Source organism: Hemitrygon akajei, chromosome 10 (genome assembly GCF_048418815.1).
Source record: "Hemitrygon akajei chromosome 10, sHemAka1.3, whole genome shotgun sequence".
NCBI classification, from domain to species: domain Eukaryota; kingdom Metazoa; phylum Chordata; class Chondrichthyes; order Myliobatiformes; family Dasyatidae; genus Hemitrygon; species Hemitrygon akajei.
Window position 1 is genome coordinate 133,816,879 of NC_133133.1, and position 19,404 is coordinate 133,836,282.

At 41.9% G+C, this 19,404-nt stretch overlaps 1 protein-coding gene across 2 annotated transcripts in view; it reads left to right on the forward strand.

The window, feature by feature from the left end:
* Window positions 1-19,014, forward strand: part of tmtc1 (transmembrane O-mannosyltransferase targeting cadherins 1) — a 175,358-nt gene extending 156,344 nt beyond the window's left edge. Inside the window, exons 16-19 of one of the 2 annotated variants that reach the window (XM_073059003.1) lie at window positions 9,531-9,668; window positions 11,583-11,705; window positions 15,734-15,811; window positions 16,813-19,014. In XM_073059003.1, the coding sequence (XP_072915104.1) occupies window positions 9,531-9,668; window positions 11,583-11,705; window positions 15,734-15,811; window positions 16,813-16,974 (501 nt within the window). In that variant the 3' untranslated portion in view covers window positions 16,975-19,014. The remainder of the gene's footprint in view (window positions 1-9,530; window positions 9,669-11,582; window positions 11,706-15,733; window positions 15,812-16,812) is intronic. The other variant, XM_073059004.1, reaches the window with a different exon arrangement.
* Window positions 19,015-19,404: the final 390 nt, after the last annotated feature.

Sequence of the window (19,404 nt, forward strand, 5' to 3'; positions counted from 1 at the left end):
ATAAATGTGCAGCATCCTTTAATTTATCTGTAATGTAATATCTAGCAGTAATATACATTAACCTTATTAATTTAAGCCATGAACTCTGCTTAAGACTGGATATGAAGCAGTATTTTCTGCAGAGTTATCTTCATTTGTAGGCAATTTTACAGAGTTCTAGTAATTAAAAATTAATCTCCAAGACACTCTACAAGCAGAAAAGCTGTAGAGGGCATTTAAAAAAAAAGTTTTAAAATATCTGTGAAATTGAATTATCAATGATGAAAGTTGATGATTTTTAAAAAAATTGCCAGAGTTCACAGTGACTGGGAACGTAAAGCATTCAGCCAGTTACCCTGCTGTGAATTGAATTGACTTTATTACTTACATCCTTCATTTACATGAGGAGTAAAAAAACTTTACATTACATCTCCATCTAAATGTGCAATTTATAGTAATTTATAAAATTATGTACAACAGGATAGTCAGTATAACATAGAAATACAGTTGCTCAGCATGAATTAATCAGTCTGATGGCCTGGTGGAAGAAGTTGTCCCAGAGCCTGTTGGTCCTGGCTTTTATGCTGCAATACCGTTTCTCAGATGGTAGCAGCTGGAACAGTTTGTGGTTGGTGTGACTCAGGACCCCAATGATCCTTCAGGTCGTTTTTACGCACCTGTCTTTGTAAATATCCTGAATAGTGGGAAGTTCACACCTACAGATGCATTGGGCTGTTTGCACCACTCTCTACAGAGTCCTGTGATCAAGGGGGTATAGTTCCCGTACCAGGCAGTGATGCAGCCAGTCAGGATGCTCTGAATTGCACCCCTGTAGAAAGTTCTTGGGATTTGGGGGCCCATACCAAACTTCTTCAACCGTCTAAAGTGAAAGAGTCGCTGTTGTGCCTTTTTCACCACACAGCCGGTATGTACAGACCACGTGAGATCCTTGGTGATGTTTATGCCGAGGAACTTAAAGCCGTTCACCCTCTCAACCCCAGATCCATTAATGTCAATAGGGTTAGCCTGTCTCCATTCCTCCTGTAGTCCACAACCAGCTCCTTTGTTTTTGCGACGTTGAGGGAGAGGTTGTTTTCTTGACACCGCTGTGTCAGGATGATGACTTCTTCTCTGTAGGCTGCCTCATTATTATTTGAGATTAGGTCAATCAATGCAGTGTCATCAGCAAATTTAATTCGCAGATTGGAGCTGTGGGTGGCAAAACAGTCATGGGTATACAGAGAGTAAGGGGAGGGGGGGTTTAGTACACAACCCTGAGGGGCACCTGTGTTGAGGGGCAGAGGTGAGGGAGCCCACTCTTACCACCTGCCAGCAATCTGGCAGGAAATCCAGGATCCAGTTTCACAAGGCAGGGTGAAGGCCGAGGTCGCTGAGCTTCTTGTTGAGCCTGGAGAGAATTATGTTGTTGAATGCTGAACTGTAGTCCAAGAACAGCATTCTCACATAAGCATCCTTCTTCTCCTGATGTTTAAGGACGGTGTGTAAAGCTGTGGCTATTGTGTCATCTGTTATTGGTTGTGTCGATAGGACATTTTCCAAGTACGTAGTGCCAAGTATGTAACAGTGGTGCATCAAGTCTGGACCTTAAATAGATTGAGAATTGTGGCTGGAATTGGTCTCGGGAAGGCTCAGCAAATCTATAATATACCCTTCTGTGGACCTGACTGAGACCTTTCAGTTTTTTTAAAATCAATGATTTCAAAAGGAGGTATTGAATAATTTCCCTTCAGGTCAACCTTCCATATCTTTTTGTTAATTTGGAAAGTTCACTGGCTAGACAGAGAGCAGCTTTGATCCCTCATACCTGCTCAGCCTTTCAACAAGAACAAGGCTGTTGTGTTAGCTCAGTGCTATTGCCCAGGACTGACACCGTGTCCCTTGATTCCATCATAAATCTATCAATCACTGAATCACAGCTGAATTTTAGAAAGTTCCTGGGTAAAGACCAAGGATTTGATGAATGTGATCTGTGCTTGTTATTGACTGTCAAACCTGTAAATTATAATTGTCACCACATTATAAGGAACAAATCTGCTGCATTTTTCTTGGCTTAGTGCACGTACAAATCCTTACTGCCAGAACTCCTCTCAAATACACTGGCCATTCACACAGCTGCCCATTTTCTGTACTCTTTTTTTTTACTGCTCCTTGCTCCAAAGTAAACGCTGTCCTCAGACTACAAAGTTATCCTGTTGCACTCAGCTACCAAATGTTCGCCTGCCTTTGATAGTTCACATTTTCCAACCTGCCACAAATATCCATGATCCCCTTAACTGTATCCTCTTTACATGCTTTCTATTTCCTCACTCAGTTTCTCCCTGCTGCCTAAGCTAATCTCAGTCCCCACACCAATGCCAATACAGCAAAACAACACACAATACAGCATACATGAGGAAATCTGCAGATGCTGGAAATTCAAGCAACACACACAAAATGCTGGTGGAACACAGCAGGCCAGGCAGCATCTATAAGGAGAAGCGCTGTTGACATTTCGGGCTGAGACCCTTCGTCAGGACTAACTGCAAGGAGAGATACTAAGAGATTTGAGAATAGGAAGGGCCTTGAGGGGGAAATGCGAAATGATAGGAGAAGACCGGAGGGGGTGGGGTGAAGCTGAGAGCTGGAAAGGTGATTGGCAAAAGTGATACAGAGCTGGAGAAGGGAAAGGATCATGGGACGGGAGGCCTCAGGAGAAAGAAAGGGGGAGGGGGGAGCACCAGAGGGAGATGGAGAACAGGCAGGGTGATGGGCAGAGAGAGAGAGGGAGAGAGAAAAAACATACAACTAAATATGTCAGGGATGGGGTAAGAAGGGGAGGAGGGGCATTAACGGAAGTTAGAGAAGTCGATGTTCATGCCATCAGGTTGGAGGCTACCTAGCCGGTATATAAGGTATTGTTCCTCCAACCTGAGTGTGGCTTCATCTTGACAGTAGAGGAGGCCATGGATAGACATATCAGAATGGGAATGGGATGTGGAATTAAAATGTGTGGCCACTGGGAGATCCTGCTTTCTCTGGCGGACCGAGCGTAGGTGTTCAGTGAAACGGTCTCCCAGTCTGCGTTGGGTCTCACCAATATATAAAAGACCACACCGGGAGCACCGGATGCAGTATACCACACCAGCCGACTCACAGGTGAAGTGTCGCCTCACCTGGAAGGACTGTCTGGGGCCCTGAATGGTGGTGAGGCATACAGCATTCAAAGTTGGCCCTCTTCAAACAACAGTTGTTTTCACAACTAATATGTGACATGAAATGCTCCATTGCAAGATTATGGATCTTCTGAGTGCTTGTGTGCCAGTAGATGCAAAGTAAAACAATGCCGTTTTCTGTGTCTCATGTGATTCTTCAGCCAGTTGGTACTGAGTGACATAACATTCAACTTGCATGCCTTCAAGTGAAATGAATGCAAGTTCACAACCTGTGGCAAATCAGCACTCAGCAGCTATCAGAATCAGGATTTTTCCATTTGAAGCTCGACTCTCTGTTTATAAAGCTCCTTACTAGGAACAATGGAATATTTCTTATCAATTTCTTTGATCTTATCAACCAATAATAACGCTTCATTCTTAATACGTTTCCTCATACCAACAGAATAGGAAATAACCTGACCTCGGATATATGCCTTAAAAGTGTCCCAAAGTGTCCTGTTGGAAATTTCTTCTGTAAAATTAGTTGAAAAGAAGAAATCAATCTGTTCCTTCATAAACTCAACAAAATCTGAGTCTTGAAGCAAATTGGAGTTAAATCGCCATTGTCTAATGCTAGGAACTGTATCCATTGATTTAATAGAAAGTTTCATTGGAGCATGATCGGAAATGGCAATAATGTCATAGTTACGGTCAATCACAGATGGGATGAGACGAGAATTGATTAAAAAAAGTAATCAATTCTAGAGTAAGAATGATACACAAGTGAAAAAAATGAAAACACTTTGTCCTTGGGGTGTAGAACTCTCCAAATATCCAAAATTCCAGAATCATTCATGAAGGAATTGATAAGAGTAGCCGACTTGTTTGGTAAGGCTTGAGTAGATATAGATCTATCCATCAAAGGGTTCAAACAACAATTAAAATCACCACCCATTATCAGCATATATTCATTTAGATCAAGGAAAGCAGTAAATAAATTCTTTAAAAATTCAGGATAATCCACGTGGCTAATAAACAATAGCCATAACCACTTTTTTATTAAAAAGTAACCCAGTAATAAACAAGAATCTGCCATTCGGATCGGAAACAGTACCATGATGAACAAATGTAATTGAGGGATCAATAAAAATTGAAACACCTCTTATTTTAGCATGTGAATTCATGTGAAACTGATGACCCTCCAAAACCTGAAAAAACGCTGATTATCCTCTTTCCTCACATGAGTTTCTTGTATAAAAATAATATGAGCATTTAGTCTTTGGAATACTTTGAAAATCTTCTTGCATTTAAATGAATGGTTTAAACCATTTGTATTCCAAGAGACAAAATTAATAATCTGAGCCATAATTACATAAAATCAAACCTTTGGTATGTAAAGAGTTAAGCATAATGCGAACTCATGAACCTGGAAGAGGAACAAAAGCTCAGGGAGGAACTCGAGGTGACAACACTGTATACATCTTTGTAGTTCTAAATCAGCCCAAATAAGAAAACTGAAAAAATAGAAAGACTCCCCACCCTCCACCCACAAAGCCCCCAGACTGAGCCTAAAGAAGGCCAGAAAAAGAAGTACCACTAAATCTACCCCCGTTTCTCCAGAAGGCAACTCCAAAAATACATGTTAAAATATGGCTTGGTGGATGGATCATTTAGAGATCTGAAGGTGGAGTGGAAGAAGCTGTCCCTGAATTGTTGGGTATGTGTGTTCAGGCTCCTGTGCCACCTTCCCAGTAACAAGAAGAGGCATTTACCAGATAGTGAGGGTCCTTCTTAAGGCACTGCCTCTTAAAGATGCCCTCGATGTTGAGGAGGACTGTGCCTGTGATAGAGCTGGCTGATTTTACCACCCTCTGCATCCCTTTGTGATCCTGTGCATTGGAGGCTCCATATGAGATAGTGATATAGCCGGTCAGAATGTTCCCTGTCTGTACATTTGCAGACGTTAGCTAGAGTTTTTGATGTAGAGCTGCTGGTGTGCCGCCTTTGTGGTTGCATCAATGTATTGGGGCCAGGACAGAAAATTATCACCATCTCAATCAAGCAGCAAGTTTTAGTCGGTATTGGGCAGATTAAATAATGTGAGAATTTGGACAGGTCTGAAGGCAGCAGAGTTCTGCGAGATACTTCACATTCAGGGCAAAGTACCCTCAGAACAAGGGCTTTAATTTAATGTTTTTTTTACAAAAATCTTGAATGCAAAATGTGACAAAATGATGTGAATAGAGCCGATGCTTCATGGATTCCTCAGTCAATGCTGACCTCCAGTGATTGCATGGGTTCCCTATGTGCTCTGGTTTCCTCCCACATTCCAAACACGTGTGTGTTGTTAGGTTATTTACCCATTGCAAGTTGCTGCCTGTAGAATATGGGCAGGTTAAAGGGAATGGGGGGGGGGGGGGGGTTGATGAAGAATAAAATGGTATAGGGTTAGTGTTAATGGGCGCTTGATGGTTGGCACAGACCCAGTGGGCTGAAGGTTCTGCTTCCAGGCTGGATGACCCTATGTCTCTAGAATCTCATTGGAGACAAATCTAGGATTCTATTTAAAACAAACCAAAGCTCTCACGATGATTCAGCAAATCAAATGCTGGGATTTTACTGAGCAGGACATTGCTTTTGTCAAAATCCTGCTGCTATCTCAGTCATTGGTGCCTGCGTGCTCATTCTGGTCAGCACAGCACACGTACCGCACCTAATGAAGGAATGTAGAGAAAATAATTGTAGCAGCTGGAGAGATTAGTCACTGGGAAGCAATTCTAAAGGGAAACTATATTCAGAGGTGACAGATGACAGTGTTCAGGTTTTCTAGAAGGACGATATAATTTTGCACCTGACAGGTTGTTTCAATGAAAGCAGCAGTACATGTTTAAAGTGGGTGTGAGGTAAATTCAGAATTGATCGGTAGAAACATTATTTGAGTGAATGAGGCCAATCAATGGAATATTGTAATCAAGTATAAAGCGAACATCAACTTATTCAAAACCATAGATACATTACTTTCAGAAAGCAACAGTATCATGTGCAAGTAATTTAAGATTTGTTAAAATTCTCTTGAAATAACGAAATGGCTGGTTCCTAAAATTCTTCCCAGTGTGGTATTCTCCCCAATGGATATTCACTGATAGAGACTGATCAGTGAATTCCATCATCAATATGATTGATGTGGTATCAAATGACTACCAGCATTGTAGAAAGTGAGCTGGGTGAACAGTCATCTTTTTTTCCTCCATGCACTTCTCGTGTTCCAGTCAAACTAGAAATTGAACCTGTCATGTCATGAAAAACAATCCAATGCTTTTTTCATAAAAATGTGAAGTTCTGATTCTGAAGGTTAACTGAATTTATCAAAGTGCTTGTTTCAATTTTTTTCTCTAATTCAGAAACATAAGAAAAATTATATGATATTAGGTTATGGAAGTCTTTAAAGTTCTCTGTCACAGTCTCCCAGAAAGTACTGTAAATTTTGAATTAGAAGGTAGGGAATACTTCAGAAAAATTGTATTCACCGGGGAATTGCTATTGAGCAAACTGTTGGAGATCCAGGCTGTTAAATCTCTGTGTCCTGATGGACTTCATCTTAGGGTCTTTTAAGTGGCTGGTGAAGTAGTTGATGGATTGGTTTTAAATTTCCTAAATTCTCTCGATGTGGGAAAGTCTTATTAAATGAAAAAAGAACACCAATGTAAGTTTTTATTTAAAAAAAGGAGGGAGGCTTAGAACAGTAAACTAGTCCAATTAGCTTAACATCTCTCAGAGAAAAAATGTTAAAATGTCTTTAAGGCGGAGAACTTAGAAAAAAAATCATGTTAATCAGAAGAAGTTACAATGGCTTTGTGAAAGGGAAATCATGTATGTCCAATTTATTGGAGTTCTTTAAAGAGATGATGTGCTGTGGATAAGTGGGAACCCATGATATGCAATATACTATATATAGGTTTCCAGAAGGAATTTGATAAGGTGCTGCATCAAAGATTATTGCCAAAAATTTAAGCTTGTATGGTGGAAAGTAACATTTGGTGTGGGTGGAGGATTGGAGGCTGACAGGAAACAGAGGAGGCATGAATGTATGTTTTGCTGATCAATAAGATGTAATGAGTGGTATGCCACAGTGATTGGTGCTGGGGCCACAACACTTTACAATTTATAAAAGAAATGATTTGCATGAAGACACTGAAGGTATGGCAACAAAATTTCTGATGACAGAAAGATAGATAGGAAAGTTGAATAGTGAAAGAGTCAGGGAAGCCACAAAGGTTGCTTAAGTAAGTTTGCAAAGATTTGGCAACAAATGTATAATGTGGGAAAATGTAAAATTATCCATTTTAGTAGGAAAAATAAAATGACAGGAGATTGTTGGGCTTTCGGCTGCAGTAGGCTTTAGGTGTTTGAGTGCATAATTTGCAGGAGGTTAGCGTGAAACAAAATAATTAGCTGAGCTAACAGTATGTTTTTATTGTGAAGGAAATGAAATTAAAATAATAGAGGTTATTTTTCAGTTGGGTAGAGTACTGGTAAGACCAGATCTAGAGTATTTGTACTCTCCTGGCCTCCTTAATTAAGGAAAAATATTTTTCTTATATTTAATGGAGGACAGTTTCCTCCACTAATACCCAGGAGGAGCAAGTTGACTTATGAAGAAAGGTTGGACAAGCTAGGTGCCTGTTTGCTTGGAATTTGAATGAGTGCGAAGGGACTTGATAGGAAAACTGGATCCTGAGGAGTATTTTAAATGTGTGTGGAGAAAATGTTTCTTCTTGTAGGAAAATTTATGATTTAGCATTAAATTAAATCTAGAATGTAAGCTACAGTTTAAAAATAACATTGAAGGCTGAATGAGGTGTCAGATAACTGGAAGATAGCTGTTGTGGTTCTGCTTCATCTGACAATTGGTTAAACATTTTCTGGGTGTAGGAAAGGGGTCACTTATTTGAAAATTTGTTTATAATTGGTGGTGTTTGTTAATTTTTGCTGGCTGCTTGAGAAAATGGAGGCAGTTCATTGCACAGATTAAGTGCCAGATTTGAAATATGAGTGGAGTGTGTTGGGACTTTCTGTGGAGATTGAGATCATGTAGGTTAATAGGCTCTTGGCAAGAGCCAGTAAAAAAAACTAGGTTTAAGCTGAGCAGGCATTGTTGGAGTGGGGCAGGGTTAGAGTAGGGAACAGAGGGTTTTCCTCGAGGCTTCAGCGAAAAGAGGTAGAGGCTAGATTTCAGTTTAGTCCTGATGGTTTCCCTTTCGGTTAGTCCTGACGAAGGGTCTCAGCCCGAAACATCGACAGCGCTTCTCCTTATAGATGCTGCCTGGCCTGCTGTGTTCCACCTGCATTTTGTGTGTGTTGTTGTTTGAATTTCCAGCATCTGCAGATTTCCTCGTAGAGACTAGATTGAGGCTTCTGTAAGGTTTCTCTTTCTTTGTCTATTAGTGCCTAGCTAGAGTAGTGAGAATGGATTCCAGGTCAGTGGTGTGATCCTCATGCAAGATGAGAGCGCTCTGGGAGGACTCGATTAGCATCCATTCACCACCACCTTACACATTCATTGGCACCCAGTGGCTGCAGTGTTTAACATCAACTGGCACTGCAATTACTTGCCCCGACTACCTTGACAGTATCTCACAACCCAGAGACACCACCACCATGAAAACAGCACCACCCGCAGGTTCACTGGTGGAACCATTTTGCTGTTCTGTTCTTTCATCATCGCTGGGTCTGAATCCCCAAACTCTCCTCAACCAGCATTGTGGGAGCAATATAAACATTAAGGTGGAGAAGAGCCATGAATCTTTGGAATTCTCTGTTCACAGCGGTGGGTGACAAAGCATTGAATTATTTCAAGGTCACAATAGAATGATCTTTGGATTATAGGGGAATCTAGAGCAGAGTGGATTTTCTTGACTGGAAGAACAGGCTTGAGGGCTGTAAGACAAACTCTTCCTCCTATTTCTTATGCTTTACCCCATTAAATATTTCACCTGTTTTTTTAAGAATTCTATCTTACTTAACACACACAAAATCCTGGAGGAACTCGGCAGATCAGGCAGCATCCATAGAGGGAAATGAACAGTCAATACATTTCGGTCCAGACCTTCCACCGGGACCTGCCTGACCTGATGAATTCCTCCAGCATTTTGCTTCTTATTGACACAGGAAATTTTGTTTCAGAGTTTCTCTCTGAGCAGAGGTGCCCAGCCACAGTAAAGGACCAGATCTCTCAGACTACAACTGCAAAGCCCTCTGTTACTCCTCTGGGCTGGCTGGACACATCACTTACAGACTTTGCATTGCCAGTGTCTGAGTTGGCTAGTTGGCCTGGCCTTGCTACCAGCACTCTGTGCAAGTCTGGACTGTTATGGGTTGACTCTTGGCTTGTTTTGTTAGGCCCAGGTCCTGTCGGTGGCTGGTAGAGCCAGAGAGGCTGAAAGGCTCATCAAACAGGTGGCAAGTGAAAGGGGCAACTGTCTGGAGTGCCAGCGACTCCTGTCCGTTATCCACAGTAAGAGGGGGAACTTGAAAGAGGTGAGGATCGTCAGTAAGACGTTTATTCATTCACTTGTCAGCTTCTTACTTTCTTTTTGAATCTTTTTATTAATTTTCAAATTCATATACATAACAACAGTAATAGTGCAAAGAGAATGGGATTACAGCATTGATAATTGCATATATGAATATAAACTAGAAATAACATAAGTATACTGAGCCTCCCAAACTCTTAATGTAATTAAACATGTTTAAAAAAAAGTGGAAAAAAATACCAAAAGAGAAAAAAACCCCAAATTGAAAGAAAAACTTGTCAGCTTTTTAAGTGAGATGAACAACATCTGGGGCTCTATCCGTGGTTTTGTAAGGTTCTATTTAACACTGAATGCAGTTCACAGCATGGAAGGGAGACATTTGCCCTGTAGTTGAGTTGAGGTGCTTAGCCTTCACGTGAGCCTCCTTCCACGTCACTGATGCCCGTCAGTATTCCCCCTGTGCCCGGTTGCAGCTGCCGATAAATCCACCTACGCTGTTCACCTCAGTTGCCTCTCGTGGACCCTGGTTCACATTTCTGGCACTGAGTTTTGCTCCCTCATGGGGAGAAAGTGCTAACTGCAACACAGGCTCTCCCCAGGTTACAAGAAGGTTCTTCTCTTTTGAACGGTTCATCGGAAACGTGGCTGTGAACTGAGATTCCTCGTGGCAATAGATGCCGGCAGCAGACGGCAGATCCGTTCTGCTGGTTTGAAAACACTCGTTCACATGTACATTCTGTATATAAGCCAGGAGTTCGCAACCTTTTTTAAAAATATATTTTTATTGAAGGAATGACACAATACAGAATACATAATGGATTACATTTTCCTCCATTTTGCTTTTATATCTTACCCCTAAACGAACCTCCCCTCACATACCATGGCAGCTAATGTATTTACAACCTTAAGTGAACCTGCATTCTACTATTCCTCCTGTCATGTTGGATACAAGATTTGGTGTCACAATTGGCTTGAGCTTCAATCACAGGACTGAGGGGAAGAATTCAGTCAGGGTTACTGCTTGCTATCCTGTGGCCTTTATTGAAAGTATTTACATTTGCAAGTTCAGCCAAGTTTGGGTCCCTTATCAAAGAAAGGACAAGCTGGCATTGGGCAGTGTCCAGCGGAGGTTTCACGAGAATGATCCTGGGAAAGAAAAGGTTAATATATGAGGAGTGCTTGATGCTTAGGTTAAGGTGTTTTCAGAACTCAGTCCCACCTGAAGATGAGGGGTATGGAAAGATGAGGGGAGAGGAAGATGCAAACAGAGGAGTTGTGTTTAGTAATGAGCCAGGAATTACCCAGTGACTGCCCTGCAGAGCTGTCTGTGGGAATGACTTCCACAGATCTACCACCCTCTGGCTTAAGAAATTCCTCCTCATCTCTATTCTAAAGGGACGTCCTTTTATTCTGAGGCTGTGTCCTTTGATCCAAGACTCGCCCAGTATTGGAAACATCCTCTGAATATCTGCCTTACCTTGGTTTATGAAAAGAAAAATTAGGTCTTTACAAACCTAAGTAGTCAGCAGTTTGGATATCCCAGTGCATATCAGTGTGAATATCTACTTGTGTATGTGTGCCTATGTTTATGCCCTGTGTCCCTGCATAGAATATGTCAGTTAAAAAATGTCTCTGTTCTAATAGCTTGCTTCTGTGTCGATCACATTAAACGTATTATGTTTCATGAATGCATAAATGCAATCATTTATCTTTCTATATGTGTGTCTGTATGTACTTCCCTTTGTGTGTGTGTGTGTGTGCTTATGAACGTTTTCTGATGTAAGAGTGTTTCATTCATACGTATATGCCTGCAACTTCAGAATCGGCTTCTTTGTTGTGGACTTAATTTTTGTTTTTACTTAGTAAGAGGCAACCAGTCAGAAATGAATGCTCACAATTTCTCCTCCTTCCATATTAGGCACTTGACGCTGTGAAAGAGGCTGTCCAAATGAAGCCCAAAGATCCAAAAGTCCTAGCGGAACTTTATTTTTCTGAAGGAAATCTTCTGAGGGAGCTGAATAGGCTGGACGTGGCTTTTGAGGTGCGCAGTTTACTGAACTCTAAGTGTTGGTCTTGCTAGTGACACCCTTATAAATTAGTAACACGTAGGTTTGAAAGTATAAGGAACCCACGGGTATTACTAAAAGAACTAGACTATTTCTGCAGAGCCTTCCATGATCTTGGATGTCCTAAAGGTCACCACAACCAGTGAAGTATCTGTTGGGGTACATTTGTGGAAGAGACTGATGGAATTGCTATGGCACAGAAGGAATCCGTGGAATCCATTATGCTTATGCAAACTCCCTATCGTACCTTCTACATAGTCTTATTCCTCTTCTACGCAACTTTGCAAATTCTTTCCTTGAAAAAATTCAAATCCTTATCTTTCCCTCATCCTTACAGGCAGTGTGTCCCAGATTATCTAGTTGTTTTATTTCTCTTACATACCCAGTTTATTTTCTGCCCATCTTTTAAAATCTATGGCCCTTAATCCTTGATTATCTTGACAGAGGAAAAAGGAAGCATATGTTAGATATAAGAAGCAGGAACTAGGAGGGACATGAGAAATATAGGGTAGCCAGGAAGGAGCTAAAGAAAGGACTTAGGAGAGCTCAAAGGGGGCATGAGAAGGCCTTGGCATGTAGGATTAAGAAGAACCCCAAGGCGTTTTATGTGTATGTGAAGAATAGGAGGATGACGAGAAGGAAGGTGGGACTGCTAAAGGATAAAAAGGGCAACATGTGCCTGGAAGCGGAGGAGGTTGGGGAGGTCCTAAATGAATACTTCAGTATTCACAAGTGAAAAGGATCCTGATCAGGATAAGGTCAAAGTAGAGCGGGCCTGTGTGCTGAACAATGTGGAGATTAAGGAAGAAGTAGTGCTGGATCTTCTTAAAAACATTAAGATTGATAAATCCCCAGGGCCGGATATGATACACCCCAGGTTGTTGTGGGAATTGAGAGAAGAGATCACAGGAGCATTAGCTATGATCTTTGAATCCTCTTTGGCTGCAGGGGAAGTGCTGGAGGACTGGAGAATGGCAAATGTAGTTCCCTTGTTTAAAAAAGGTAATAGGGAGACACCTGGGAACTATAGACCAGTGAGTCTTATGTCGGTGGCCTGCAAACTACTGGAAAGGATTCTTAAGGATAGGATCTACGAGCATTTGGAGAAATATAGTCTACTCATGGATAGTCAACATGGCTTTGTGAAGGGAAGATCATGCCTCACGAGCATGATTGAAGTTTTTGAAGAGGTAACAAAAGAAATTGATGAGGGTAGGGCAGTGGATGTGGTCTACATGGACTTTAGCAAAGCATTTGACAAGGTCCCTCATGAGCGACTCGTCCAGAAGATCATGAGGCATGGGATAAGTGGAACCTTGGCTGTTTGGATAAAAAATTGGCTTAAAGGAAGAAAGCAGAGGGTAGTTGTGGAAGGAAAGTATTCTGCCTGGAGGTCGGTGACTAGTGGAGTGCCGCAGGGATCTGTCCTGGGACCCCTGCTATTTGTGATTTTTATAAATGACCTGGATGAAGAGGCGGAAGGATGGGTAAGTAAGTTTGTGGATGACATGAAGATTGGAGGAGTTGTGGATGGAGCTGTAGGTTGTCGAAGGTTACAAGAGGATATAGACAGGCTGCAGAGTTGGGCAGAAAAATGGCAGATGGAGTTCAATCTGGATAAGTATGAGGTGATGCATTTTGGAAAGACAAACCGGAAGACTGAGTACAGGATTAATGGTCAGTTACTTAAGAGCGTGGATGAACAAAGAGACCTTGGGGTTCAAATCCATACATCCCTCAAGGCCGCTGCACAGGTTGATAGGGTAGTTAAGAAGGCCTATGGGATGCTAAGCTTCATTAAGAGGGGGATTGAGTTCAAGAGTAGAGAGGTCATGTTGCAACTCTACAAATCCCTGGTGAGACCGCACATAGAGTATTGTGCTCAATTCTGGTCACCTCATTATAGGAAGGATGTGGAAGCTATGGAGAGAGTGCAGAGGAGATTTACCAGGATGTTGCCTGGTTTGGAGAACAAGTCATATAAAGCAAGGTTAGCAGAGCTGGGACTTTTCTCTTTGGAGCGTAGAAGAATGAGAGGGGACTTGATAGAGGTCTACAAGATTATGAGAGGCATAGATAGGGTGGATAGTCAGTACCTGTTTCCCAGGGCACCAATAGCAAAGACCAGAGGGCATATGTACAAAATTAAGGGAGGGAAGTGTAGGGGAGACATCAGGGGTAAGTTTTTTACACAGAGGGTTGTGAGTGCCCGGAATGACTTGCCAGGGATGGTGGTGGAGGCTAAAACATTAGGGGTATTTAAGAGCCTCTTGGACAGGCACATGGATGAAAGAAAAATGGAGGGTTATGGGGTAGTGTGGGTTTAGTACTTTTTTTAAAGGATTATATGGGTCGGTACAACATGGAGGGCAAAGGGCCTGTATTGTGCTGTAGTGTTCTATGGTTCTATAGTTTCTCTATGTTTATCCTACCTAACTCTGTCATGATCTTATCCATGCAACACACACAAAATGCTGGAGGAACTCAGCAGGAAAATCTCCGGTCCTGCTGAAGGGTCTCGGCCTGGAACATCGACTGTACTCTTTTCCATAGTTGCTGCCAGGCCTGCTGAGTTCCTCTCGCATTTTGTGTGTGTTACTCGGATTTCCAGCATCTGCAGATTTTCTCTTGTTTATGATCTTATCCATCTCTGTCCACTTCTCCCAGGATATCAAGCCCATCCCCTCGTATCTCCCTCCTTATTGAAACCACTTGGTAAATCTGTTCTCTACCTTATTTCACACCTTTCCATTTTGTTCTTTAGTCACTGTTGTAATTCAGCAAAATTTTGGAGTAGCTAAATCCCACGATGAACAGTGAGTTAAGTAATGATATAGTTTGAGGGGAAAGTACTGGGGAAAACACAGATCTACTCTTCCAAGAAAAATAGTGACACAGAATCTAACATGTATAGCTGTGAGGATGGTGTGGACATCACTTAACCTCTCATTCAAGAAATCGTACCTCTCACTGTGCACCATTCTTTGATTGCTACATTGTGATGCCAGCCTGGGTGTCATTCCGAAATTTCAGGAATAGGACTTGAGCTCATCATCCACGGATTCACAGACAAAAGCTATCACTGACTTATGCTAACGCATCACTGGAGAATGATTGACTGGAAATGCAAGAGAAGTTTCCTGAATTGGCTGTCAGGCTGAAGACGGTTGTGGACTTCAGGCTTTGGCTTTAACTCATTTGGGCCAAAGGAGCTGTTTCCGTGCTATATAACTCCATGCCTGGTCAGCATCCCCACAACAACAGGATAGGTGGAGGTGTTGAGCGGGTTGGATCTGTCTGTTGTGCCCTTGTAGCTGCCTGGCTTTTTCCTTACTTGGACACCAGGTTTGGGCGGATGGATAAGTTGCCAATATGAGCCGGAGTGGAGAGCAAGATAGACTAGATTATCAATAGGGTAAAGAGCAGCACCCCCAGTCTCTCAGCCCACTTGCCCATTAGGCAGGTGACACTCTAATGATGAGAGAGAGTGAGCATGTGCAATGTTAGTGCTCATTTCACATGTCTGGTTTGACCAATCTCTGTGTGCAGGGAGGTGTTTAGAATATGCCCTTCTGTTAAACCTTTGTCTGGTTTTAAGAAATTCCTTTATACATCCCTGATGAAAGGTCATAGGCCAAAACATCTACTGTTTACTCTATAGGAAGAAGTACAGTCGACGTTTCGGGCCGAGACCCTTCGTCAGGACTGACTGAAAGAAGAGATAGTAAGAGATCTCTTCTTTCAGTTAGTCCTGATGAAGGGTCTCAGCCTGAAACGTCGACTGTACTTCTTCCTATAGATGCTGCCTGGCCTGCTGTGTTCCACCAGCATTTTGTGTGTGTTGTTTGAATTTCCAGCATCTGCAGATTTCCTCGTGTTACTGTTTGGATGGATGTAGTTTGGCCTCCTGAGTTTTTCCAGCATTTTGTGTGTGTAGGATCTGTAGAATCTCTTGTGTTTCTGAAATATAACATGTTTTTTTCTCTTTGTTCTGATCACCCAGAGCTACAAGCAGGCGGTGGAGCTGAGTCCAGATCTGTCACAGGCTTGGATGAACATGGGTGGGATTCGACATATTAAGGTCAGTGGGAAATCACCCTGTTCCTCAATTTTGCTTCATTAGTCTCTGAAACCTAGTGAGAATGTTTACCTTTATGGGGTAGAGCATAACTAATGGCCAAAAATATAGTTACCGGTAGTCACCAAGAAATCCAATAGGGAATTTAAAGGAAACTTTATTATCCAGAGAATGGTGAGGTTGTGGAACTCCCTCCTGCAGGGAATGATTGAGGAGAATAATATCCGTGTTTTTTTTTAAGGAAAAGTTGGATTACAGTTGAGTTAGAATGGAAAACAGAGTAACGCCGATAGATTTGTGGGAAAGATGGGAGGAGGTTTGTTCTGGAAGATAAACACCAGTATGGACTGGTCGGGCTGAATAGCCTCTTTCTGGGCTGTTCATAATGTGTGAAAGATGGAGATGGAAAGTGAAACAGATCACAACTGTCCCTAATGTTTATTTACGTTGGACAGCTTTGCTTCTGATAGAAGCTTTGAACAGAGAAAAATGGCCTCCTCCGCCATTCACAACTGTGACTGACCCTCTCTCTCAACATCAACTCCCTGCTTTCTCCTCATTACCCATTGATACTGATGTGCTGGAGTACATTTCCTTTCGACTGAGACTGGTTTCCAGTCTCATTGGAGTGATGGAGAATGAGAGGTGACTTGATAGAGTAGTACAGGATTATAGGAGGCATTGATAGAGTGGATAGTCAGACATTTTTTTCCCTGGGTGGAAATGGCTAATACCAAGGGCATAATTTTAAGGAGATTGGAGTAAGGTATAAGGGGGATATGAGTGGTAAGTTTTTTTAAAAACGGAGAATGGTAGTGTGTGAACGTGGTGGTAAAAGCAGGTACTTTAGGGACATTTAAGAAACACATGGATGATGGAAAAATGGAGGACTATGTGGGAGGGAAGAGGTAGATTGATCTTAGAGTAGGCTAAAACATGGGCACAGTGTTGTGGGCCCAAATGGTCTGTACTGTACTGTAATTTTCTGTGTCCTATCCTGGCAGGGCGACTACGTTGCAGCACGTAGCTACTACGAGAAGGCCCTGGAGCTGGTGCCGAACAGCAAGATTCTGCGCGAGAACCTCAACAAGTTGGACCGGCTGGAGAAGAGGTTGCAGGCAGGCAGCAGGGTCAAGCAGAGCCCTCAAGACCAAGGCACAAGGTGACGGAGCAGGTTTGCTCTCAGCTTCCGCGTGGCACAGCAAGAAGTGAAGGTATATTAGTGGTTCTTATGATGTCCTAAGTGGCTGAAACAACAAAGGAATCTATCTACCATGAAGAAATGAGAAGGCATTGATTGTATTATGACTGGCATTTACTGAGACTGCTACACCTGCCCTGCTTCAAGCTTCTGCAGTGTGGGGACACCTTCTCAGCCTCTGATTTGGTGATGCTCAACATGATGAAGAAACTCCCGGATTTAATTCAGAACCACATAATTTAGCCTTTCTTTGAATGGCTCTTGTTTAGTAGACTCTGATGCAGCTTAATACAATACACAGGAGGAAAATTATCAAACCAAATTGTTTTCGTCAGTAAAGAGCAAAATTAAAGGCATCCATTGTAGATCATTTTGCTCCTGCTTGTATCAAAGCAAGCTGACTAATGGGTGTCTGAAGCTCACATGGTGTCATCCTACTGGAAATTCTTTGTGAATAGCATGCAATGGAAACAGTCAGGGGACGGTGTTAGTTGCAATGCATCGGATATTGATTGCAGTGTACAGTGTGTCTGTGTTGATCCATAGATCATTTTCTTGTCTGAAAAAGTTCACATGAAGTATTAAGGTGCGCAGTCAATGATCAAACACTAGTGAGGTAAATCACAAAGGCAGAAACAGGCAAGCTTTACTTTAAATGTTGAGACACGAGTCTGCTTCCTGTGAAAGTGTTTGTTCTTCTGATCCTTTGGAGGGTTAGTGGGTCATTGATTTAATGTCAGCACTGGAGGGATGAGACTATGTGCCTGTGTCTGCCTCCAGTTTAATCCTGGATGAGATGAGTTTAAAATTGCTGGGATTAACATCCTGATGGGGCACTGGAGGAGAAAAGTCTGCACTCATTTCAGATAAAGTTTGAAAACTGATAGGTCTGTTCCTCACAATCAAACTGATTGTGAGTGCACAATGTCAAACCAAGAGATCTTCCTGATCTTACCTGCCTTTGATAGAAGGGTCACCTCTCTCTGACTGTCAGCTCTTGTGGTGGCAGAGCTGTTAGTGATGTTCTCTGTTGGCCTTCCAGTCTGGATGTTCTCCCACAGAACATGTACAAATTTGAATTTAAGAAAAGCTTGTTCTGGTTCTTATCGACGGGATGAGCTACCCTCTAGGTACCTGCTTACATTCTGCCTGTTCATGCAGAGATGGGGTTGATAGATGGAGATGCATCTTGAATGGACTTGTGTTTACTATCCTGGTAACCCCAGCTGGGAGTGTGCAGCTAGGGGTTTGGTTGACTGTACTGACCTCTATTCCCAAACTTTGAATGGGCAAGGGGCAGGGCTTCCTGGTGTGCCCGAAATGTGCCAGGGACAGTAGCCAGCATCACAAGAGAAATGAAGATTGGAAAACCTGTTTTATTGAGAAGGGAAAAGTTCACTTGACCTGGATTTCTTTTGAAATATTTGGATCATCTCACATGTAAAAACAAAATAGGTTAGTTTCTAATTCTCTCCCTGAAGTGCTGGCAAGATTGACATTAAGATCTGCTCAGATTGTTGAGTGATTTTTTTTCTTTATGTAGCTTGATACTGGTATTATAGGCGCAGATTAGAGAAGCACAGTGATATTTTGGAAGTGAACGTGTCTGTGAGTTTCCAGCTTCTTCCCCGCTTTCCCCTCCCGTAACTGAGCTACCCATGGTTATCCTCCCGCTACTGTCAGTGTCTCAGACTGCCCTTCCACTCTACAAATCCAGGCGGTTTTACTGCGAGTCAAATCAGCCATTTGTACCAGAGCACATATTGTATCATAACATTGTGATGAGATTAAAGTGGCAACAATTGAAAAATTAATCATTCAGTGGGTGATCAGATACCTATTGTTGGGTCATTTGAAATTAGATTTCTTATTTAATCTGAAAGTGTGACCTCTGACTCCTGTCCTTTAGACTCCAGTTATACTACAAAACTGTTTTCAGTATTTCTATTTTTACATAAAATGTATAATTTATTTATGAAAAATATTAAAGCCATAATATATTTAATTATGCTCTGTATATACATTTGTCTGTGTGAATTGTATGTATTAAACACATTGACTATATTGATTTTAAATGCAAACATTTTACAAAGCTGAAATGATTGAAAAAAGAACATCATAGAGGCACAAGAGTTTGGAAATGCTGTTATCTGGGGCAGAAAAGCAAATGACCAGAACTCAGTTAGTCAGGCAGCAACGATACAATGCCTTGTATTCAGCTCCAACCCTTTGTTCACATGAATGAGCACTACAACCAGGCACTTTGATCAATTTAACTGAGAATTATTATTTGCAAATCACATGCACCTTTTTCACAGTAGAACCCCAAAAAACAGGGAAAAATGTAAGGCATGGAAGACTAAAAATTCAAAAACTGAAATGTCAGCAGTTTAAA